The 24,433-nt window shown below is 42.3% G+C and overlaps 1 protein-coding gene across 1 annotated transcript in view; it reads right to left on the bottom strand.

Annotated features, from left to right (window-relative positions):
* Nucleotides 1-2,540: 2,540 nt before the first annotated feature.
* The window catches only part of RARRES1 (retinoic acid receptor responder (tazarotene induced) 1), a 41,680-nt gene continuing 19,787 nt past the window's right edge, over nucleotides 2,541-24,433 (bottom strand). Inside the window, exons 5-10 of the mRNA XM_010839903.1 lie at nucleotides 23,563-23,589; nucleotides 19,034-19,096; nucleotides 16,535-16,718; nucleotides 13,480-13,616; nucleotides 2,930-2,992; nucleotides 2,541-2,850 (exon numbers count right to left, since the gene is read on the bottom strand). Coding sequence (XP_010838205.1) covers nucleotides 2,701-2,850; nucleotides 2,930-2,992; nucleotides 13,480-13,616; nucleotides 16,535-16,718; nucleotides 19,034-19,096; nucleotides 23,563-23,589 — 624 coding nt within the window. The 3' untranslated portion in view covers nucleotides 2,541-2,700. The remainder of the gene's footprint in view (nucleotides 2,851-2,929; nucleotides 2,993-13,479; nucleotides 13,617-16,534; nucleotides 16,719-19,033; nucleotides 19,097-23,562; nucleotides 23,590-24,433) is intronic.

Here is a 24,433-nt window from a genome sequence, read left to right as displayed (position 1 = left end):
TTAATGACAGCATTTATAAATAAGGGTTTCTTTTATCCTGCTCTTAGGATAATTGTTGGCTAATTTAAAGAAAGACAGTGTTATTTGCTTTGGAGAATGGTAGCAGTGCTAGACAGTAGAATCACCCTGATTCCCAACCCTGGCAGCAGGGCTAGGAATTAAAAATTCCTTGTGGAGCTTTAAAAAATATCCAGGCCAACCCTTAGGTACTGCTGCTTCTTTGGATCAAGAGCAAAGGTTTTCCAGCGTATTCTAATGTACAGGCACGGTTAAAGACCCCTGCAGTATCACCGGTACCTCTGAAACGTGAAATGTTCACGTGTGTCATATTGTTAATGTTTGTGTGGTGGTAGATTTTGGGCTGTTAGTTCTTAGCTTGGTAACTTTATCTGTAAGATACACAGTCGATTTTCTATTCTGCCTTCCTCCTCGCTCACTCTTACACTTAGGTTGTGAAGTCACTACACTGTCGCTGTGACGGCCGGGTCTTAGTTCCGGCACTCAGGATCTTTGGTCTTTGTTGTGGCTTGCAACTTTTAGTTGCAGCACATGGGATCAGTCCTCTGGCCAGGGAGCAAACCCAGGCCCCTTGCACTGGGAGCACAGAGTCTTAGCTACTGGACCACCAGGCAAGTCCCACTAAAATTTAATACTGAAGTTATAGAGTTTTTCATATTTTAATACTTTTGAAATATGGATGGGTCTTAAAGTTGATGCCAGTTAACCAAGGCAGCCTCCAGGTTACGCAGTAAATTGTGACATATAGGAAAAAATCCCTTTGTAGAAAACATCTACTTGCATTGCCAAAAGTGTGAATTTTTGAATTTGAGCTTTAATTGCTGCTTAAAATGTCTTCAAATAAAACTAATGCATCATTGAAATAGTTAATGTTTTCACAGGCAGTTTATTGTGAGCATTCATTCATTTATCCATAAGTGCCAGGCAGCATGTTATGTGGTTGTAGCACTTTGAAAGTTAGGAAAGGTCACAGAACAGGTCATAGAATTTCCTAAGTTGAGAGAAATTAGTGTAATAAACTCATTATGTCATGAAGGACTCTCATTCGAGGGCCAACATAGAAACTTCCAAATGACTTTCAGAAGAACTTAATCCTGGTGTTATCTTGTATGTCTTAAAATTTTTGAAAATTGGAAAGAGATTAGGAAGATGAATGTGATGCTGCCTATAACTGTCATTGTGTCAGAGTGACTCAGAATTCTTTAGACTCTAAATGAAAAGAGGGCTTAGGGAATTTAGAGGTTTTCATTTTATGTCAAGGCAGATAAAGTAATTTTCCTCCATTGTTAGCTAGCAAAATCAAGTCAGCAATTACAGAGTTTGTGCTAGAAAAGATGTTCTAATGGTGATATTGAGAAACTTTTAGTAGGCTTAACTTTTGTGGATTGTGTAAATCTATAAATTAGGTAATTTTTTTGTATGTTGTAAGGGTAGAATTCACCTTTATAATCTATTTTATATGTGTGTGTTAGTCACTTAGTCATGTCCAACTCTTTGTGATCCCATAGACTGTAGCCCGCCAGACCCCTCTGTCCATGGGATTCTCCAGGCAAGAACACTGGAGTGGATTGCTATTTCCTTCTCCAGGGGATCTTCCTGAACCAGGGATCGAACCCAGATCTCCTGCATTGCAGGCAGATTCTTTACCATCTGAGCCATAGGGAAGTCCACACACAGACCTCGCCCCACTGCCTTTTGCAATCACAGTGAGCCACACTGAAGTCCCTGAAATCTGTTAAAAGGTTACCTTAGATTCCTTACCTGGTTGGATTAAAGGTTACATTTGTGAGGCTAATCTCACTACTTAAAAATGCCTTTACAAGGATGAGAGGACTTAGAAAGTTGAGACAAGAAAGATGAAACCCCTTTCTTAACATGACACTGAAAGTTTAGAAATCACAGGACACTGAATGTGCTCGCAATGCTCTTGGCACTTTTTTTTTTTTTGGTAAATATTTAGGAAACCAGTTAGAGGAGCTTACTACTTTATCTATCACTAGATTGTTCGAAATCTTAAAGTATTTTCTCTGCATTTGAAATCTTAAAGTATCTTCTCTGCATTATCATGTATGTTGGGGATCTGATATTTTCTTTAAATGACTGTTTCCAGTGCTTTGGAAAACTTATCATTCTTAAATCCAGTGGATGTTGAGAAGATGAATGCAAAGGGTTGGGGTTTTAAATGGAGCAGTACATAAACTGTACCTGCTAAAAAACAATAGTATAATTCCTGTTTTCTTTTGTAAGAGTCCATGTCTTTACATACTAGATAGAAGCAATTTAACAATACACATTAGTTGCCTGCAATATGTTAAAACTACTGAGAAATGCAGATTTAGAGATGCGACCATCAGTTTTGTTATAAATACTTATTAGTCCAGCTGTGGTATATACTAATTAACTAGATTTTATACTTCGGGGCTGAAACCCTGAGGAACCTGTGGAGTCACTGAGCAGAGTTCAGTATGCACCTATTCCGAGTTAAAAACTAAACCATACCCATCAAGAAATAAAAATCCCAATATATTTTAATGTTTGAATATTTATTTGTAATCACAGGCTTTCCTAAATTATTAGATTGCCTTATACTTGGCTGTTTTACTAGAATAATGATTTAGGCTATTTAATGCAGAGTACAGTCATTTTGTTTAGAATGTGGTATAGACAGGTTTTTCTTGCTTTTCAGAAATTACTAAGCTCCGTCAGTGCCACAGCCGATCCTTCTTCAGTTCCAGAGGCCTCTTCTGGTGTCTGTCGCTCTTGGCAGTGGTACTTCACTTTCAGTGGTTTGCTGGGGTACCAGACCAAGTGAATACGGCAGGGAATAATTTCCTGGGGAACAAGAGTTCTAAAAGATTATGATCTGCCAAAACTTCTGGTTTAAGCAATTCTGTGTACCATTATGTTTTACCTGTGTTGAGAATTCATGGAGTAGAACAGTATAATCAAAATCAATTGCATCATCATTTGTTTTCTGAAAGAAGAAAAAAAGATTTAGTGCAACAGATAGGATAGGTTTATATTAGCTCAGAATTTGGAAGGCTCGTCTTACATAACTTCTTCAATGGGTGCCTTGAATCACCTGCCACCTCTTTGAGTCTAGCCTCATCTCCTTTGGTGCTATCCTACATCAAGATGTAGAAGTCATAGATTCTTACTGTTTTGCCACCAAGTCAGGAAAATCTAGTAAGATCTTTCTATCACTTTTTCTAATACTTACAGGTTTTCATGGAGACTAAGGTCTATGAGGATAGGGAGAATCTGTTGATACTCATATATGCACCTCAAGCTGATATGTAGACCTGCTATGCCAGGCAGTTAAGACAAGGGCAGGGCAACCAGGATTTCTCGAAGGCCACTGTGGCCAAGTACTGTGCTAGGCATTTATTTCATACATTTTCTCATGGAATTCTCCCATCCTGCAAGAATATGTATTATGGTAGTGGTAGTCACTCAGTAGTGTCCGACTCTTTGCAACCCCATGGACTGTAGCCCACCAGGCTCCTCTGTCCATGGGGTTTTACAGGTAAGAGTCCTGGAGTGGGTTGCCATTCCTTTCTCCAGAGGATCTTCCCAACCCAGGGATCAAACCTGGGTCTCCTGCTTTGCAAGCAGATTCTTTACCATCTGAGCAACCAGGTAAACCCTAGTTTTATAGGGAAGGTAACGTGAGGTTACAGCTAGTAGGTGATAAATGGGGATTCAAACCCAGATAAATCTATGGACTCCATCACCCACATCCTTCACGTTTTACCACACTGCTTCTAAAATCAGCACATTTTCCAGGTAAGCAGGCAGTCTCCCACATCTCTTTTATTCATTTGATTTTTATAAATGTTATGAGTGACTAAATCAATTTCCTGTATTTTGACAGTAACCGCTTGGGCTACAAAAGAGCTTATCCCTTTAGTTAAAAAAAAAAAAAAGGAAGAAATATTTAAACTAATTTGGATTGTGATTTTAATCCACCAGGCTTTCATTGAGACTATTTAAGAATATGAAAAAGCAAAAACAAAAAGGGCTTGATACTACATTCTGTCTTCCCTTTGCTTAAACTGTTGAAGATTTTTTACAAGCCATGAAATTTCCATCAGGTGGAGAAAGGGAGGGAGGGATAAGGTAAAAAGAGTGGGCCTGGATCAATCACAAATTGACTGCTTTTCTGTGATGCTTTTCATCATTGGGTAGGTTTGCCTTCTGCCTCGCAGCGTACCCATGAATGGTAAAAGCACATATCCAAAAGACAGACTGCACAGTCAGAGAATTCCTAAGAGAACATGTAGAGTCTCTTTTCTACAAAGGAACAGCTTCTGGAGGCCCCAGTTGTCAGTTGGGCATTGCTGGCTTTGGGGTTGGAGTTAGCCTGTTTGACTCATTTGGTGGCGATCTTGACCTTGGGCTCTATTGACACAGCTAGCTGCTGTGCTGCGTAATTCTTGTCTCAGACTTCTGTGCTGCCTGCACAATTTCTTGAGATCTGTTTACCATATATTTCTACAGCTAAAAAAATTGGTCTGGGGGGTTCAGGATGAAGATTTTTTACAAGCCATGAAATTTCCATCAGGTCGAGAAAGGGAGGGAGGGATAAGGGAAAAAGAGTGGGCCTGGATCAATCACAGAACACATGTACACCCATGGCTGATTCATGTCAGTGTATGGCAAAAACCACTACAATACCGTAAAGTAATTAGCCTCCAATTTAAATAAATTAATTAAAAAAAAAACTGGTCTTATATGTATGTTTTCAGGGCAGTGCCTCTTTGTTTTTGAAAATAGCATTTCTGAAGGAAAGTGGCAATCTCCAGATTTATGGCAAAATGGGAAAAGGCCTGAAATAAACGATGGCATTCCAATTAATCCAGTTAATAATCCAAACAAAAATTTGGGTTATTGTAATGCTTGGACACTCTCTACATTTAATTAAATAAAGTGATTGAAATTAGGCTTATTAAAGAACTGCAGCCCAGACAAGGCACATCCATGAACCTGGCAAAGTATCCAGGGTGCACTGCCCACACCTAGGGCTCTGTCTGCCAGAAAGCCATCATTTTTAATATTATTCAGAAATAATCCCTTAGTTTTGTTGAAATCATCACATATGTCAAAACCTTAGTCCAAACTGATGACCTACTGTCACATTTTCTGATAATTCAGCACCGTAATCTTCCTAGAGACAGACTGAAGTGTTTGGTTTCCTTACTCAGGACCCACCCTACCCGCTACTGCCCTGCTCACCTCTAAAAAAGGAATGATCCCTGGCAGAACCAGGGTGGTTTTAGTAGAGAATAGGTAGGCTTAGGTTGAAGGCAATGGCATCCCACTCCAGCACTCTTGCCTGGAAAATCCCATGGACGGAGGAGCCTGGAAGGCTGCAGTCCATGGGGTCGCCAAGAGTTGGACACGACTGAGCGACTTCACTTTCACTTTTCACTTTCATGCATTGGAGAAGGAAATGGCAACCCACTCCAGTGTTCTTGCCTGGAGAATCCCAGGGACGGGGGAGCCTGGTGGGCTGCCGTCTCTGGGGTCGCACAGAGTCGGACACGACTGAAGCGACTTAGCAGCAGGCTTAGGTTATTAGTATATGCTATGAAAACTTTTTTAATTGAGTGTAGTTCATTTACAGTGTTGCTAGTTTCTGTGTATAGCCAGGTGACTCAGTTATACATGGATATACATATTCTTCTTCCTATGTTGCAGTAGGTCCTTGTTGGTTATTTTATATATAGTAGTTTGTATCTGCTAATTTACCCCTCTCCTACCCCTTTCCCCTTTGGTAACCATAAGTTTGTTTTCTATGTGAGTCTTTCTGTTTCATAAATAAGTTCATTTGTATCATATTTTAGATTCGTCATATAAGTGGTACTGTATGGTATTTGACTGACTTCACTTAGTATGATAATCTCTGGGTCCATCCATGAAGCTGCCAATGGCACAATTTCATTTCTTTTTTATGACTAATACTGTGTATCTATACTACATCCTCTTTATTCATCTGTTGATGGACATTTTAGGTTGCTTCCATGTCTTGGCTATATTATAAATAATGCTGCTGTGAGCATGAGTATCTTTTTGGATGATGGTTTTCTCAGGATATATGTCCAGGGGTGGAACTGCTGGATCATATGGTAATTCTATTTTTAGTTTTCTATTCCTTAGTTTTCTAAGGAACCTCCATACTGTTTTCCATAGTGGCTGAATCAACTTACATTCCCACCAACAGTTTTAGGAGGTTTCCTTTTCTCTAAATCTCCAGAATTTCTATTTGTAGACATTTAAAATGTGATGGCCATTCTGAGAAGTGTGTGGTGGTACCTCACTGTAGTTTTAATTTGCATTTCTGTAATAAACTAGCAAGATCAGTCCTGGGTGTTCATTGGAAGGACTGATGCTGAAGCTGAAACTCCAGTACTTTGGCCACTTCATACGAAGAGTTGACTCATTGGAAAAGACCCTGATGCTGGGAGGGATTGGGGGCAGGAGGAAGAGGGGACAACAGAGGATGAGATGGCTGGATGGCATCACCAACTCGATGGACATGAATTTGAGTGAACTCTGGGAGTTGGTGATGGACAGGGAGGCCTGGCGTGCTGCGATTCATGGGGTCGCAAAGAGTGGGACACGACTGAGCGACTGAACTGATTGAGCATCTCTTCATGTGCCTGTTGGCCATCTGCATGTCCTCCTTGGAGAAATGTCTATTTACCTCTTTTGCTTATTTTTTGGGGGTCTGTTTTTTTTTTATATTGAGTTATATGAACTGTTTGTACATTTTAGAAATGAAGCCCTTGTCAGTTGCATTATTTGCAAATATTTTCTCCCATTCCATAGGTTGTCATTTTGTTTATGGTTTCCTTTGCTATGCAAAGCTTTTAAGTTTGATTAGGTCCCAATTGTTTATTTTTGCTTTTATTTCTGTTGCCTTGGGAGACTGACTGAAGAAATTTTTGCTACAACTTTTATCAGAGGATGTTTTGCCTGCATTCTTTTCAAGGAATTTTATGGTGTCATGTTTTACATTTAGGTCAATAGTGGTTTTCTTAGCGGAATAAAAAAGGTAAGTAAGATGGTTTCTGTAATATACTGTTGTTGGCCAATGGGGGCCTCTAGTTAGTGTGAAGACCTGTACTGACTGACTGACTGCTACTGGTTAGGTAGTTTGAGGTGCCGACAATAGCTAGTACTAATATCATTTGGAACAATGCTAGAAAAGTAACAGCCTTTAATGTGAATTGAGAAAAGTAAAGCTAAGGATGTCAGTAGGTCTGTATCTTTTTTTTTCTCCCTGGTCAACAGATATTTCCGCTGCCCTTGGTTTGGTCCTCATGGTCTGAGAATGACGTCTGTTCTTCAGTTGTAAGGCAGTAACTGCCAGGAAGATGGGTCTTATATTTGTAGTTCGGCTTTCTTAGCCCACTTTCTCTCAGGCTGTGTTTGCTTGAGGCTGTGAGTTTCTAAAGCTGCACTTCCTTACACAATTGGATTAAAAGGTGAGTTCATCCCTGAGTGTACAGATAGTAATTCCCACCCAGAAAGCTTTCAGTAAAACTATAACCCTTGTAGTTTCCTGAGCTACCTTGGGCCACGGGGCCCCTCCAGTCACTCCTTGCTTCTCTGTCTTGGCTTTGTCAGCCCTGCCTTCCTGGCTGTAGTCTCCTAGGGACAGTCCCGAGACTTTCTGATCTTGGTGACTTTTTAAAAAAAAAATGTTGCTTGTTTTGCTTCTTGCTGGTTTTGTTTTTGTTTTTTGTTTTTTTTTCTGAAAGATCACAAAAATCTTTAGTGGCTACCAAATAGAATTTGAAAATCTATGAGGGTTAGTGCATACTTTTCTTTAAGAGAACTCTAATCTTGGAAGCTAAGCTAACAAGGGTCTGGCCCAGTTAGTACTTGGATGGGAGACTGCCTGTAAAAATAAGATAGCTCTGATCTGAAATGTGGACTTCCCAGGTGACTCAGTGGTAAAGAATCCACCTGCCAATTCAAGAGACATGAGTTCAATCCCTGGGTTAGGAAGATTCCCCTAGAGAAATTAATGGCAACTCACTCCAGTATTCTTCCCTGGAGAATTCCATGGACAGAGGCACCTGGCAGGGTACAGTCCATGGAGTCACAAAAGAGTCAGACATAACTCAGTAAAGCAACAACAATCTGAAATGCTATCAACCTTAAACCAAATTTCCAAGTTGCTTCAGTATTGAAGCTAACATAAATCTAAATAAGTTTGTTAATCTTCATTTCATAGTCCTAAGAGAAGTGATTTGCCTCAGGTGACCCAGCAAGCAGTTGCACATTCAATTATTATTTATCTAAAATACCACAGAGTAAAAATCTAAAACTACTCAGTGACCATTCTCCCCCTGTGTTTGATTTCCCTAACCCTACAGTTATATTTGTCCCCACTTTCCCACTTTGTAGGCTGGTTAAAGGATATTGATGGACAGATGATAGACATCAAGACTGGCTAGAATGAGCCAGAAATGGAGCTGCTGTTTTTGAACCACAGCAAAAACTGGTGGTGACTTTGGTGATGTGAGATACACAAATGCAAAAAATGGAAAACACTGCCATTAAAAGATACTAATTTTTCTGTTTTGTCTCTGTTACTCTCTTCCTATTGAGTTTTCCTCTGACACTCATTAAAATTATTTATATTACTTTGACACCATTTTCTACACTAAACAAAAAATTTCCCCTAACTTCTCAGTTAAAGTCTTGTGTTGAGGATACGACTGTCTTGATAAATGAGAGAAAGTGACCTAACGAAAGATTTAGTGCTGTATCCAGACCCCTAATGTAACAACTCTCAGTTAAATGGTCATCTCTATTAAAAAGTGCTCTATAGGGGAAAGAAATGTGTTCATTTCAATAAGTAAAGAAAATACATTTCAAACAGTTGTCCACTTTACAAGTGACCTTTGAAAGGCACACCAAGCTCTTACTGGCATTAATAATGCTGACTGGATGCTGGGCAAATCCTTGTCCTCAGAAGATACTCACTGAGCAATCCACAGCGAATCCACTGCTTCACCCACCCGAGAAGAAAATGATTTTTAGAAATCTGTACTTAAAGTTGGCTCAGTTGCCTCCTGCAGAATAGTTGATATTGTTTACTCTGGAAATGCCCCTCCGCTTCCTGCACATAATTGGCTGAGAAAACCCCACCTCAGCCTTCTCCATGTCCACACCCAGTAATCGTTCAGTTGTATCCAACTCTGCGAACCCAAGGACTGTAGCCCACCAGGCTCCTCTGTCCATGGGATTCTCCAGGCAAGAATACTGGAGTGGTTGCCATTTCCTCCTCAGGGATCAAACCCGGATCTCTTGCATCACAGGCAGATTCTTTACCATTTGAGCCACCAGAGAACACCCAACCAGCTGAGGAAGACTGGCCCTACTTTCAGTTCATGACCACAGACCTAGGGCCTGCAGAGCTGTGTGATGCTCAAATCCACGACTCCCCCTCAACCCCCACAAACACACACACACACCCCATCACCTCCTGTCTCATCCTTGCTCTCAGCTGGTGACTTTCCCTCATTTTTCACTGAGAAGAGACAGAATAGAACTTCCACAAGCTGCCACATGACATCAGCCCTCCCAGCAGCATCTGTGCCACACCTGTCTGCATTTCTCCAGGTGAACCCTGTGCCCTTGACCAAGGTCTTCTCCTGGATTGACCTTATCCTCTCTATATCTCTCCAAAGATACTAAGTCCATCAAGTCTTCCTTCTCTTCCCTACAGTTCTCCTTCACCCCTCTCTACTGGATTTTTCTCATCAACATACAAATATGTTGCTAAACCTCCCCACCTGAAAATACAACAGAAAACCCATGTGACCCACCCTCCAGTGCCAGTCTCTTTTTTAAAAAATTCCCCTTTATAGCTAAATTCCTTGAGACAAGGAGTGTCCATTTCCATTCCCATTCTTTCCTTACCCTGCTCCAGTCAAGATTTCACCCACACTGTGCCAGTGAGACAACTCTTGATAAGCTTGCCAACTGCCTATATCAAATGGCCAATTCTTGGTCCTCATCTTCCTTGACTTCCTAGGAAAATTTGAAACAATCAGCCCTCATCCTTGAAAGACTTTATTTCCTATTGTCTCCAACTTCTAAAGTTAGAAGTGTTCCAGGACTCAGTCCTTACATGACCTTTGTCTACATCCATTTTCTGATCTCATCCACTCTTGTGGCTTTAAAAGCCTTCTGTGTTGTGTTTGGCCTTGAAATATAAAATCAAGCAGGGCAAAGGCTAACAGTGTTGCCAAGAGAACGCACTGGTCATAGGAAACACCCTCTTCCAACAACACAAGAAGACTCTACACGTGGACATCACCAGATGGTCAATACCGAAATCAGACTGATTATATTCTTTGCAGCCAAAGATGAAGAAGCTCTATACAGTCAGCAAAAACAAAACCGGGAGCTGACTGTGGCTCAGATCATAAACTCCTTATTGTAAAATTCAGACTTCAATTGAAGAAAGTAGGGAAAACTACTAGGCCATTCAGATATGACCTACATCAAATCCTTATGATTATACAGTACAAGTGGCAAATAGATTCAAGGGATTAGACCTGCTAGACAGAGTGCCTGAAGAACTATGGATGGAGGTTCATAACACTGTACAGGAGGCAGTGATCAAAACCATCCCCAAGAAAAAGAAATGCAAAAAGGCAAAAGGGTTGCCTGAGGAGGCCTTACAAATAGCTGAGAAAAGAAGAGAAGCAAAAGACAAATGAGAAAAGGAAAGATACATCCATCTGAATGCAGAGTTCCAAAGAATAGCAAGGAGAGATAAGAAAGGCATCCTAAGTGAACAATGCAAAGAAATAGAGGAAAACAATAGGAGACTAGAGATCTCTTCAAGAAAATGCGAGATACCAAGGGAAAAGCTCATGCAAAGATGGGCACAATAAAGGAATGAAATGGTATGGACCTAACAGAAGCAGATATTAAGAAGAGGTGGCAAGAATACACAGAACTATACAAAAAAAAAAGATCTTCACGACCCAGATAATCACGATGGTGTGATCACTCACCTAGAGCCAGACATCCTGGAATGTGAAGTCAAGTGGGCCTTAGGAAGCATCACTACAAACAAAGCTAGTGGAGGTGATGGAATTCCAGTTGAGCTATTTCAGATCCTAAAAGATGATGGTGTTAAAATGCTGCCCTCAGTATGCCAGCAAATTTGGAAAACTCAGCAGTGGCCACAGGACTGGAAAAGGTCAGTTTTCATTCCAATACCAAAGAAGGACAATGCCAAAGAATGTTCAAACTACCTCACAATTGCCCTCACTTCACAGGCTAGCAAAGTAATGCTTAAAATTCTCCAAGCCAGGCTTCAATAGTACATGAACCGAGAACTTCCAGATGTTCAAGCTGGATTTAGAAAAGGCAGAGGACCAAGAAATCAAATCGCCAACATTATTGCATCATAGAAAAAGCAAGAGGATTTCAGAAAAACATCTACTACTGCTTCACTGACTACGCTGAAGTTTTTATGTGGATCACAACAACAAACTGGAAAATTCTTAACAAGATGGAAATACCAGACCACCTTACCTGCCTCCTGAGAAATCTGTATGCAGGCCAAGAAGCAACAGTTAGAACCAGACATGGAACAATGGACTGGTTCCAAATTGGGAAAGGAGTACGTCAAGGCTGTATCTTGTCACCATGCTTATGTAACTTATATGCAGAGTACATTGAAATGTTGGGATGAATGAAGCACAAGCTGGAATCAAGATTGCTGAGAGAAATATCAACAACCTCAGATACACAGATGATACCACTCTTATGGAGGAAAGTGAAGAGGAACTAAAGAGCCTCTTAATGAAGGTGAAAAAGGAAAGTGGAAAAATTAACTTAAAACTCAACATTCAAAAAATGAAAATCATGGCATTTGGTCCCGTCACTTCATGGCAAATAGAGAAACAATGGAAACAGTGACAGACTTTATTTTCTAAGGCTCCAAAATCACTGCAGATGGTGACTGCAGCCATGAAATTAAAAGACACTGGCTCCTGGGAAGAAAAGCTATGACAAACCTAGACAGCATATTAAAAAGCAGAGACATTACTTTGCCAACAAAGTTCCATCTAGTCAAAGTCTAGGCAAAGTCTGCTGGTAACTTGCACCAGGGTTATAAATTTGGGTACAAGTTTGGGTAGAAATTAGCTTGATTTGGGGCATTCCAAATTCCAAATAGAGAATTTGGACAGTCCTCTGAACGTAAGAGTCTCAAGTTCAGGGGAGAGGTCTGGGTTGGTATCAACAGCAACGTTGCTGTTTCGTCGCTCAGTTGTGTCTGATTCTGCGACCCCATGGACTGCAGCACGCCAGGCTTCCCTGTCCTTCACCATCTGAAGATGAGAACATGAGTTTGAGCAAGCTCAAACAAGACTCATGCTTGAGCAAGACTCAGGCTGAGTCTTTTCTTTCGGTGTGCTCCAGTCCATGGGGTCGCAGAATCAGACACAACTGAGCGACTAAACAGCCACGATGCTGTTGACACCAACCCAGACCTCTCCCCTGAACTTCAGACTCTTACGTTCAGAGGACTATCCAAATTCTCTATTTGGAATTTAGAATGCCCCAAATCAAGCTAATTTCTACCCAAGTCTGTTCCTCTGTAAATGAAAAGTAGCCTTCCCGTTATTCATGCCAAATCTAAGAATCATCCTCAACTTTTCTCATTGTCGTACATTCCACATTCAGCCCATAAGCAAATACTGTTAGTCCGTCTTCAAAATCCAAACGCTTCTCACCACCTCCACAGCTGCCGCCCTGGTGCAAGTTACCAGCAGACTTTGCCTAGGTCACTGCAATACTCTCTTGTTCTGCCGGCTTCCACCCTTGTCTGTCTAGTCTGTTCTCAACACAGCAGCCAAAATGATCCAATCTGAAAGTCAGATTGTCACTCTTCTGCTAAAAAGTCCTACAGTAAGTAAATGACAAGGTCCTTCTGATGGCCTCCCAGGCCTTGTGTGGACTCATCCAGCCCATCAGCCACACTGCTGCCTCGGGTCCCTCTGCCTGAAACCCCTTCTCATCTGGAGGCATGGCTCGCTCTCACTTCTCTTGGACCTCTGCTCAAATTAGAGGGGCCTTACTTTAGACCAAAGTATAATTCTCTCAATGCCCCACTTTCCCTTCTCCCTACTTTATTTTTCTCCATAGCCCTTATCACCATTTGATACACATTTTCTTATTTATCAGTTCACTATCTTCTCTCACTAGAATTAGTCCCAATACAGATAGCTACATTTGAGTCTTTTGTTCACTGCTATATCCTCAGTCCCCAAAACAGTACCTGACATTCACAGATTTATTGAGTGAATGAAATGCAGTTAAAACTCTTGCCACAAATCTAGAAATTCATATTAATTTTTTCTAAGAACATTGCACTGGTTGTACCCCTTGGGTTACAAGTTAATTTTTTGTTTTTCTTACCCACTGCTTGACACTGCTAATCTGTGACATGTAGTAGTGTAGAAACGGTGTTGACTTCTGCCACATCACATAAGAGCTGCCCAGAAAAGCTAGGTCCCAGATGGGTCTCAGAGATGGAGCAATATATCCATGACTGTCTGAAGGAACAAAAAAAATGCATTCATGTTAAGACATTTATAGGACAAAAGTTTAGAAGTTTCAGTAGTCAAACAGGACTCGTATCTGTGTCTACAGTGTATAGAGGTTTACATGCTTCAGCTTGTCTGGTAAGTAAAGCTACTATAAAACAGTTTAAGGGCTACTTGCTGTATTACATAAATGCACACTAAGAGCTGTAATGATTAATCTAAAAATCCTCAATCTCTTAATTAGATGGGAATATCTATCATTATATTCTCCACATCACTTTCTACTTTGGTTCTACAGTGAGTGTGCTGGTCTTTACCAATCTAGCGAATGTCTTTTTCCTTCTCTGATCCTAGGCGTTAAAGCCAATCAGTGGCAGCATCTGTCACTTTTTTTGACCAAATGAAAAATACCAAGTGGGTTTTTCCTGGGGTATTGTTTTTGGAACTGTAATCTTTTAAATTCAGCATTTATTTTTTAAAAATTACTTAATATCAGATACTGGGATAGGTAGGGAAAACAATGACTAATTATCTTTTGTGACTTTTAGAAACTCTAATTTTAGCAAGTTATTTATGAGCTGTTCATGGACCATCCTTTATGTAGTTTGAAAGAGAGATTCCTGGTCTGTATTAAAGCCCAATAATAATTTAATATGTGAGGAATACTAACAGCTCACTTAGGAAATGAACCCTTCTTGGTAAAATAATCTTTTGCATAAATTCTGCTCTGTGTTGGTAGAACTTGATTGATTTACAACAGTATCAGCTCAGAAGGCATTCACTGATTGCTTGGGTGCTGTGGGCAATACAGAGAGAGACCCTACCTCCTCTTGTTGGCAGTGTAGAAAGGCAGCTGACACCTTTCTTAAGAGGGAATATTAGAGAGGAGAGGAGGGCACAGGGAACGGGGAGATTTCTTTGGGCTGAAGAAGTTGGGGAAAATGTCACAGAGATAAGATATGAGCTAAGCCTTGAATTTTTGTCGTGTGTGTGCACACACACGCATGTGAGACGGAGTGACAGACTTCCTTCATCCTACAGTGCCACTCTGAGTTTAAATCTTGAGATAAAACAAATTAACCACAGAAGAAAAATCAGTTATACAAAATACTGCGAATAGTGAGAGCAACCAAATTTGTGTCCAGCATGAATTCATTAGCATCGATGCAGAGTCACTTTGGACTTTAGCTGGTTATTCCCCAGTCTTTTATATGTAACATATTGGGCTCAGCTATAGGAAGTTTATGAACTTATCAGAAAAGGTGAAAGTTTTACTCATAATGAAAACTAGACAATTACTTTTTAGGGGAAAAACAGTGCAGAGCAAGGATATAAAATGGATTAGATCTTCTCACTCACCAATTGTAGAGAAAACTGCTCAACAGTCAAAAACCCTGGGTTAATTAAATAATGGGATCTGCTGAGAGTTGAATTGCCTTCTCCAACATGGATTTTGATTCACTTTATCCAAAACCAAACCTTTTCAGTTATAAGCAGATAATTTTATATATACAGGCTATAAATAGCACCATTAAATGTCTCTGCTGAATTTAAAGTGACAAGAGAACTTGTAGATTTCATTGATGAAAATGTGCACTCTATTAAATTATTTGAATCTTCATAGCAACACGTGGAGAAGGCAATGGCAACCCACTCCAGTACTCTCGCCTGGGACCACAGACCCTAGGGACTGTAGCCCGCCAGGCTCCTCTGTCCATGGGATTCTCCAGGCAAGAAGCCTGGAGTGGGTTGCCATTTCCTTCTCCAGGGGATCTTCCTGACCCAAGGGTCGAACCTGCGTCTCTTATGTCTCCTGCATTGGCAGGTGGGTTCTTTACCACTAGTGCCACTTGGGAAGCCCCCTTTTCTTCCCATTTGCACTTAGCCAAGCAGGGGATCAATCCCTAAAAAACTAGATTGTAAGCATTAGTCAGTGGCCCCCTTATTGCAGGCAGTTAAATATAAGCAAATTCTACTACAGTATGAGATTCTGATTCTTTGGAACAGGATTTAATCCAAGTTGTCAGAGACCTATAATGAGAACGATCCAAGCTCTGCATTTGAGAAGCGCAAAGAGCAGGATCCTACCTCCAGGTCTGTCAGAACACTCGGCCCCTGTAATGGAGGGACACATACGCAGTAATGAATGGGGACCGCAGGGCCTCCACGCTGAAACGGGTCTCTCACAGCCTCCGGGCAAATGAGCAGGCTGAGAGAGTGACACAGGGAGCACTGTGGTGGTCAGATGTCAAGTCTAATGCCTAAGTGCAGGTGCAGAGATGACTTTGCGGTTTGGGAAATTGGATTTGCCGGTAAGTGCTGAGTCTCTGAGTGCCAGAGCAAATGCGCTGTGCTTCACTTCAGCTGAGTCACTGGAGAGGCAAGGTTCATTTCTCAGAAGAGACGGCACCACTGCCCATTAGCTCTGGATAAAATGAGATCAGCTCGACTCCACTACAGCCTCCCAGCAAGGCCCCGAGACAGTCGGCTCGCCCAGCCCTGGTGCAGAACGCGATGCTGGGCATAGCCAAGGCCCTTGATGGGGTCTCATCACTTTAAGTTCCCAAAGCCACCACCAGAAACCTCTAGAAACATCTCCTTGGCTCCTGGACTCAACCCTGAAAACTGCACTTCTGTGTGTGGGTCCTGTTACAAAGACCTCCACCTCTTTTGGAGTCGAGCTCCTGCCCTGCCCGCGTCTGGGGTGGAAGTGGGCAGGCACAGATAGTTCCTGATGGAGTCACTATCTTGTACTGGAGGAGAAGAACCGGAAAAGGATACTTCTGAATTTTGTTTAAATAATGAGGTAAACCACCTTCTGTCATTAAAGTGCCATTTGGGAAATAAATTTTCAGATAATCATTCTTCTTGAGATTTAGTAATGACACTCATTCCTGAATATAGAAATTCCAGAGATGGGTATATACCAGGAATGCTGACTGTGTTCAAGGGGCTTTTAAGTCGCTTCATGAGCTTGTAGAGCTGGTAATCCTCTTCCTGTCTCCTCTCCTTCTTAACGAGCTGAGTACATGTCACATTAACGGCTGGTCTGGGTTTCTCATTCCTGAAAAATACTTGAGCAGAACATTTTCCCAGACGTTTCTCACCTTCCTGAAATAAAGATTTTGGAATTAAAAAGGATGGTTCCTCATCACTTCGCACCCACCCCAACATACAAACACAAGACTGGGGAGCTCCCCGTACATGGCAGGTATGCCCTGGCCTGCATATGTAATGGTCTGCTTTGTAGAGTGTGGTTTTGGGGCTCACACTGAACACAACAATCTTCGCCTTTGCTGTCTTTTAAATTCCTGCTTTCTGATGGTGCCCTTAGGAAAGAAGGCTGGGCCTTTTCCAAAGAAATACTCACTGACAGCTGTGAGTGCTGCTCAACTCAAAACTCTAGGACAGGTACTTTGCTCTCTGGGACCAATGTAATGCTCAGTTGGAGCTCAAGCTTGCAAACTTTGACCAAGAGGAAGCTGATCTCCATGAACACAAGTGACAATACCATCATGCTGCCGGATGAATTTGGTCCTCCTACTCCAATTTTACAGATTAAGACTCACGTTTAAAGAGGAACCTCCTCCATGTGTCACAGCTAGTAGGTAAGTGGTCAGCCAGGACCTGAGCTGTATCTGATGCTGGGGCCCTAGCTCTGTGAGAGCCCCGAGATCTAATCTGGAAGAAGTAGAAGCACAAACCACCCCAGTGGTGCTGCTCCAACTACCCACGTGACTGAGGGCTGTCGGCTTATACTCACATTGAAACCTGGACACACTGAGTGTTCTGGGATCTCCCCCAGAGACACGTGGAGCTGGGTAGCTGGATGCTTTAAGTAGACGTCAAGTGCACGACTCATTTCTGGGACAGTTCTTTACTCTTTTAGGTCACTGATTCCTTAATCTAACAATAAAAGCCAAGGAACTGCTTCCCAGAAAAATGTATGTTCATTCAAACCATCCACTGGGCCTCTGATTTGAGGAAGTTCATGGCCCGAGTTAACTCCTGTAACAACTTGGTCAGTTGACCAAGTTCTTTTCCCTTTTACAGTCATTTGAACTGGGCAGAGTCCCAGTTAAAACAACCAGAAAAAAAAAAAAAGCCCACAAACAAATTGTAATCAAGATTAGATTTACCTAATAAGCTCCCCCTCCTAGAACTAAAGCCAAAAACTCCACAAAAACTGCAATAGGCTTTCCTAATCATCAGTGCCATGCAGCGAAATGGTGAAGGGAGCATTCCAGAAGAGGCTTATCAAGGGCAAAAGACAGGCTGGCACGTGGGCTCTTGATGTCAAAGCTATTTCCAAGGCAGCAGAAACGAAACGGGTGTTGTCCTCTTTTATTTTTCTCCCCCTCCACCCAGTTGGCCCCACAGAATCAAAGCAGTTGCCTGAAGATGAAAGAACTCTCCTCAGCCCCTCATCAGCTCCCCATGCCCTTCAGAGAAGCACAGCAGGTCAAAATAATCTAGTAGTCATTTTCCCTTTCGCTTTAACTGAACACCTCCACTGGCGACACAGAAACCAAAAGCACCCTCCTTATGCTTTAAGAAAATGTTAATTCTTAGGTTAATAAGCAAAGTTGGCATACTGTTGTCTGGTCAGCTCTGAATACTGGGAAGCTTTCTTCCAGAAGCCTCCACTGGAGGGGCCCTGCCTTCTCTGAAGCGCTGCCTCCCTGAGACACCTTGGTGCTGCCTGCCCACCCTTGCTGCCCTGACTCAGAGCCACATAGAGGGATTTGGCTGCTCCCTCCACCCAGGTTCTGGTTGATGCCTCCCAGCTCGGCCCAGCCCTGGGAAGTTCATCCAGCTCTGATTTCTGTCTGAATCTCCTGTTTACTCTCTTCTTGACAGCAGAGGAAAGGAAACTTGGAGAATCATGGGCTGCTGGGTCACAACTGGAGAGGCTGAAGGTGCCTGCGGCGTGACAGGCTGCTCTGGGTTACAGAATACCTCTGTTCAGGGCAGCTCCCGGAGATGGTCTCCTGCTACGCCAGTCCACTAACGAGAAATGTCACCAGCTGACAGGAAAAGAGCAGGCTGACATTTAGAAGTGAGTCACTCCAGGGATTCTGAGATGTGAGGGAGGGGCAGCAGATGCTAGGGTGCGAAACACTTGCCTAGCGACAAAGATGGCTGTGTGGACTGTTAAAAGCAACCCTGTTTAAGGTCATGAAGTTGTCCTGCCAAGCTCTAGTCTTTGATTCTTGAGAACAAATAGAAAATGAAGCAGGACGGGAAAACACACACACACAGGTAAACCTCCAGGCCTCTATATACAGGTTTGATCAAAAAGTCTGTTCATCTATTATGGAAAACTCCAAATGAACTTCTTGGCCAATCCAATATTAAGATTCTCAGTTAAAAAAAAAATCCATAAAAATTGCTAATGGGACACTTCACGAACCATGGCAGCTTACCTCTGCGCTGTAGAATTCTGTGGTAAACACCAGGTCAAATTTATATTCCTTCTTCTGATTAACCTGAAACACAGAAATGGAATTTTAGCCAAGTGCAAGTTCTGTTAATGGAAATCAAACCTGAATATTCATTGGAAGGACTGATTATGAAGTTGAAGCTTCAATATTTGGCCACCTGATGCAAAAAGTCAACTGATTGATAAAGTCCCTGATGCTGGGAAAGATTGAAGGCAGGAGGAGAAGGAGACAACAGAGGACGAGATGGTTGGATGGCATCACCAACTCAATGGACACGAGTTTGAGCAAGCTCCGGGAGAGGTGAAGGACAGGGAAGCCTGGCGTGCTGCGGTCCATGGAATCACGAACAGTCAGACGAGACTCAGCAACGGAACAACAACAACCGCTTACTCTCTTGGGATAACATGACATGCAAGTGGAAGCTGTAGCACTTATACCTGAATAAAATCGATTTTTTTTTTTTTAACCAGGAGAAAAGATCTCAAATTTTAGTCTGGTTATGCCACTCTGCTTGCTGATTTGACAGCTGCTTACAAACAGGAAGGTTGAGAGGGGGAAACTGGTCCTGACACTAGAAGTTGGCTTTGTGGGAGCAACTAGATGAGAAACAGATGTGAGCACACAGGGTTGAGGAGAGGGTTCCTTCCTTCCCCAACCATCGGTGCCCCTCCATGCCCTGTGCTGGGCACCGGGCCTCAGCAGCTCCCCCTCCTGCCACTTACAGTTGAAAACAGGATCCGGTGACAAAGATGCACCCAGGATTAAATGATGGGTTTTCAGATGGTGGTAAGTGAAAAGACAGTGGTAGTTAAGGAAGGCGTCTGGGGGAGCAGCCCTCAGCTGAGGTCAAAGGGACAGTGCGGAAGCAGCACCCAGACGCAGGGTGCGCAGAGTGGATCTACATGAGAGGCCTGAGGTGGGAGAGCTCTGTGATGGGCTGAGCCTGGGGCAGGGTGAGTTACCACGGCAATCATGGTCTCCACTTTGGAGCTTTCACGAGTAGGCATGCTTCTAAACTTTGGAAATGCATATTTAGCCTTTTTAAACCTTTGAACTGATTCCAATGCAGAGCTTTAGAGAATACATATCCATATCACTGAAGCCCATTAGACTGTTCAGAAGAACTTTGTTATTGGCCATCATTTTTTTTTAAAGAGCACAATGATCATTCAGTAAAAGGAATGTTTTCTAGAGAAGAAAAGGAGCTTCTGCCACCCGGAGCTGAAGTTATTCCACACAGTGTTAAGTTATTCAGGAAACAGCCATTTCCCTTTCGTGGGAGGTGGGGGTGAGGCGGAAACACAGCCGCACGGGATCTTAGTTCCCCAACCAGGGATCGAACTCAGGTCCCCCTGCAGTGGAAGCAGAGTCTTAACCACTGGACAACCAGGGAATTCCCTCCGTTTCCTGTGAACTTCAGCCCAGGAACACAAAAACCAAGCATGGTTATTTTAAGTAGACGAGATATCATCCATTTCTATCACAGGGTTTAAAAAAAAATAAATTCTGGGAAACTGGAGAATGGAGAGTGAGGATTCTATGGCAATTGTTTATATAAGGAATATTTAAATGTGTGGATGTATAGATATTGCTGGGGTCAAGGGGCACCCAGAGCCCATGCATGAGAGCTGTTTGCTTACGGCTCATTTTCAATCTCGAAACAAGTTCTGGTGGAAGCTGAAACACTGATTTCATTAGATATTCATACAAATTACAAAATTCATACACACGTGTCTGTCTTCTCAGCCATTCACTGTTGGCCACCTGGTATGCCAGGCACCAGGGAGATACAAGGAAATTAAACATCCTGTCCAGCCTGACTGGAAACTTGCGCCCTGTGTGGAAAGGGTACATCAACAGCCACGCAGTGCAGCTCTCCTATGCGGCCAGAGCGGTATGTATGCTGGGCGCTTGCTCTAGGGAGGCTTTCTAGAGCAAAGGGGAGCCAGGCAAAGATGTGGGAAGGGAGGGCAGGGGCTGGCGTTTCAGGGAAGGCTGCAAAGCTAGGGAAAAGGCTGTCTGGGGATGTTGGCGCAAGGTCACGAAAGCATTTTTTGTAAAGAGGACTTGGAACTTGATCCCAAAGTATGTGGGAACCCCAGTAAAGTAAACACATTGCAGCGCTCCGGCTGTTGTGCAGAGTAAAGCGTGACAGACTTTAGATGGTGCCTTGGTCAGGGTAAAAGTCCAGTGCTCACTATTTGTATTGTTATTAAAACCTGTTCAAACCCACAGCTAACATCATACTCAATAGCGAAAAGCTAAAAGCATTTCCTCTAAGATCAGGAACAAGACAAAGCTGTCCACTCTCGCCACATTTATTCAACATAGTTTTGGAAGTCCTAGCCACAGCAATCTGAGAAGAAAAAAATTAGAGGAATCCAAATTGGAAAAGAAGTAAAATTGTCACTGTTTGTGGATGACATGATACTATACACAGAAAATCCTAAAGACGCCACCAGAAAATGACTAGAGCTCATCAGTGAATTTGGTAAAGTTGCAGGATACATGGAAATTCTCTGACGGTCCAGTGGTAAGGATTTGTGCCTTCACTGCAGAGGGCCCAGGTTCAATCCCTGGTTGGGGAACTAAGATCCTACAAGTCACATACGGTGGCACACCATCCCTCCCCGCAAAGCTGCAGTATACAATACACAGAAATCTTGCATTTCTACACACTAACAATGAAAGATCAAAAAAAATAAGGAAACTATCCTAATCACAACTGCATCAATGCAATCCCTATCAATTACCAATGGCATTTTTCATAGAACAAAAATTTTTGTAATTTGTAGGGAAACACAAATGACCTTGAATAGCAAAGCAATCCTGAGAAAGAAAAATGGAGCTGGAGGAATCAGGCTCCCTGATCTGAAACTACACTACAGGTACCTTCCCTGGTGGTCCAGTGGTTAGGAATCCACCTTCCAGGGCAGGGGACAAGCGTTCAATTGCTGGTCGGGAAACTGGGATCCCACATGCTGTGGAGCAACTAAGCCTATGCACTGCAGCTACTGAGCCCACATGCCACAGCTCGAAAAGCCCACACAGAATTAAAAGAATTAATCTTCAAAATGCACAAGCAGCTCATATAGCTCAATATCAAAAAAACAAACAGCTCAACCAAAAACTGGGCAGAAGATCTAAATAGACATTTCTCCAAAGAAGACATACAGATGGCCAAAAAGCACATGAAAAGATGCTCAATGTTGTTAATTATTAGAGACACGCAAATGAGTGTTCACCTCACACTGGTCGGAATGGCCATCATCAAAAAGTCTACAAACAATAAATGCTGGAGAGGGTATGGAGAAAAGGAAACCCACCTGTAAATGTTGGTGGGAATATAAACTGGTGCAGCCACTATGGAGAACAGTATAGGGATTCCTATAAAAACCAAAAACAGAACTACCATATGACCCAGCAATCCCACTCCTGGGCATATACCCAGAGAAAACCCTAATCTGAAAAATACCTGCACCCCAGTGTTCACTGCAGCACTGTTTACGAAGCGACCTCAATGTCCATCAACAGAGGAATGGGGAAGACGTGGCACATACACACAGTGGACTACTACTCAGCCATGAACAGAAGGAAATACTATCATTCACTGCAACGGGGATGGACCTAGAGATTGCCATACTGAAGGAAGTAAGTCAGGGAAAAACAAATATCATACGATATTGCTTGTATGTGGAATCTAAAAAATGATCAAAATGAACCTATTTACAAAACAGAAATAGAGTCACAGATGTAGACAACAAGCTTATGGTCACCAAAGGGCACATGAGGAGAGAGGGATAATCTGGGAGACTGAGACTGACGTATTCATACTACTATATATAACTAATAAGAACCTACTGTGCAGCACATGGAATTCTTCCCAATACTCCATAATCACCTACAGGAGAAAGGAAGTTTAAAAAGAGTGGATATACGCATATGTATAACTGATTTTCTGTGCTATATGGCAGAAGCTAACACAACACTGTAAATCAACTATACTCCAATAAAAATTAACTGAAAAAAATCACATCAGGGAGAGCTAGAACTGTGCTGGGAAGTAGGGTCTGGCCCAAGGATGAGACTATGGAAGGCTGAGATCCAGACTCCATTTAGCTTGTGCTGCACTCAATATGCCAGCAAATTTGGAAAACTCAGCATTGGCCACAGGACCGGGAAAGGTCAGTTTTCATTCCAATCCCAAAGAATGTTTAAACTACCCCACAACTGCACTCATTTCACATGCTAGCAAGGTAATGCTCAAAATCCTTCAAGCTAGTCTTCAACAGTATGTGAACTGAGAACATCCAGATGTACAAGCTGGGTTTAGACAAGGCAGAGGAACCAGAGATCAAATTGCCAACATCTGTTGGATCATAGAAAAGGCAAGGGAATTCCAGAAAAACATCTACTTCTGCTTTATTGACTATGGTAAAGCCTTTGACTGTGTGGATCACGACAAACTGTGGAAAATTCTTTACAGAGATGGGAATACCCGACCACCTTACCTGCTTCCTGAGAAAGCTGCATGCAGGTCAAGAAGTTAACAGTTAGAACCGGATATGGAATGACAGACTGCTTCAAACATCAGCCTAGTGTGCTACGGTTCATGGGGTGACACAGTCAGCCATGACCAAGCGACTGAAAAACAACAGCTTGTTTTTACTTTGGTTTTCTCCTGTCTGGAGCTTGCAGAGAACGAGCAAGGCTGTATATTGTCACCATGCTTATTTAACTTATATGCAGAGTACATCATGCGAAATGCTGGGCTGAATGAAGCACAAGCTGGAATCAAGATTGCCGGAGAAATATCAATAACCTGAGATACGCAGATGACACCATGCTTATGGCAGAAAGCAAAGAGGATCTAAAGAGCTTCTTGATGAAAGTGAAAGAGGAGAGTGAAAAAGATGGCTTAAAACTCAACATTCAAAAAACTAAGATTATGGCAGCCAGTCCCATCACTTCATGACAAATAGGTAGGGGAAAAAAATGGAAACAGTGACAAGATTTTATTTTCTTGGATTCCAAAATCACTGCAGATGGTGACTGCAGCCATGAAACTAAGACACTGGCTCCTTGGAAGAAAAGCTATGACAAACCTAGACACTGTATTAAAAAGTGGAGACATTACTTTGCCAACAAAGGTCTATAGTCAAAGCTTTGGTTTTTCCAGAAGTCATGTATGGAAAAGTTGGACCATAAAGAAGGCTGAGCGGCAAAGAATTGATGTTTTCAAACTGTGGTGTCGGAGAAGACTCTTGAGAGTCCCTTGGACTGCAAGGAGATCCAACCAGTCCATCCTAAAGGAGATCAGTCCTGAATATTCACTGGAAGGACTGATGCTGAATCTGATGCTACAATACTTTGGCCACCTGA

This window comes from Bison bison, unplaced genomic scaffold (genome assembly GCF_000754665.1).
Source record: "Bison bison bison isolate TAMUID 2011002044 unplaced genomic scaffold, Bison_UMD1.0 scf7180017864135, whole genome shotgun sequence".
NCBI classification, from domain to species: Eukaryota; Metazoa; Chordata; class Mammalia; order Artiodactyla; family Bovidae; genus Bison; species Bison bison.
Note: the sequence above shows the minus strand (reverse complement) of the source record. Positions and strands in the feature narration are given on the sequence as shown.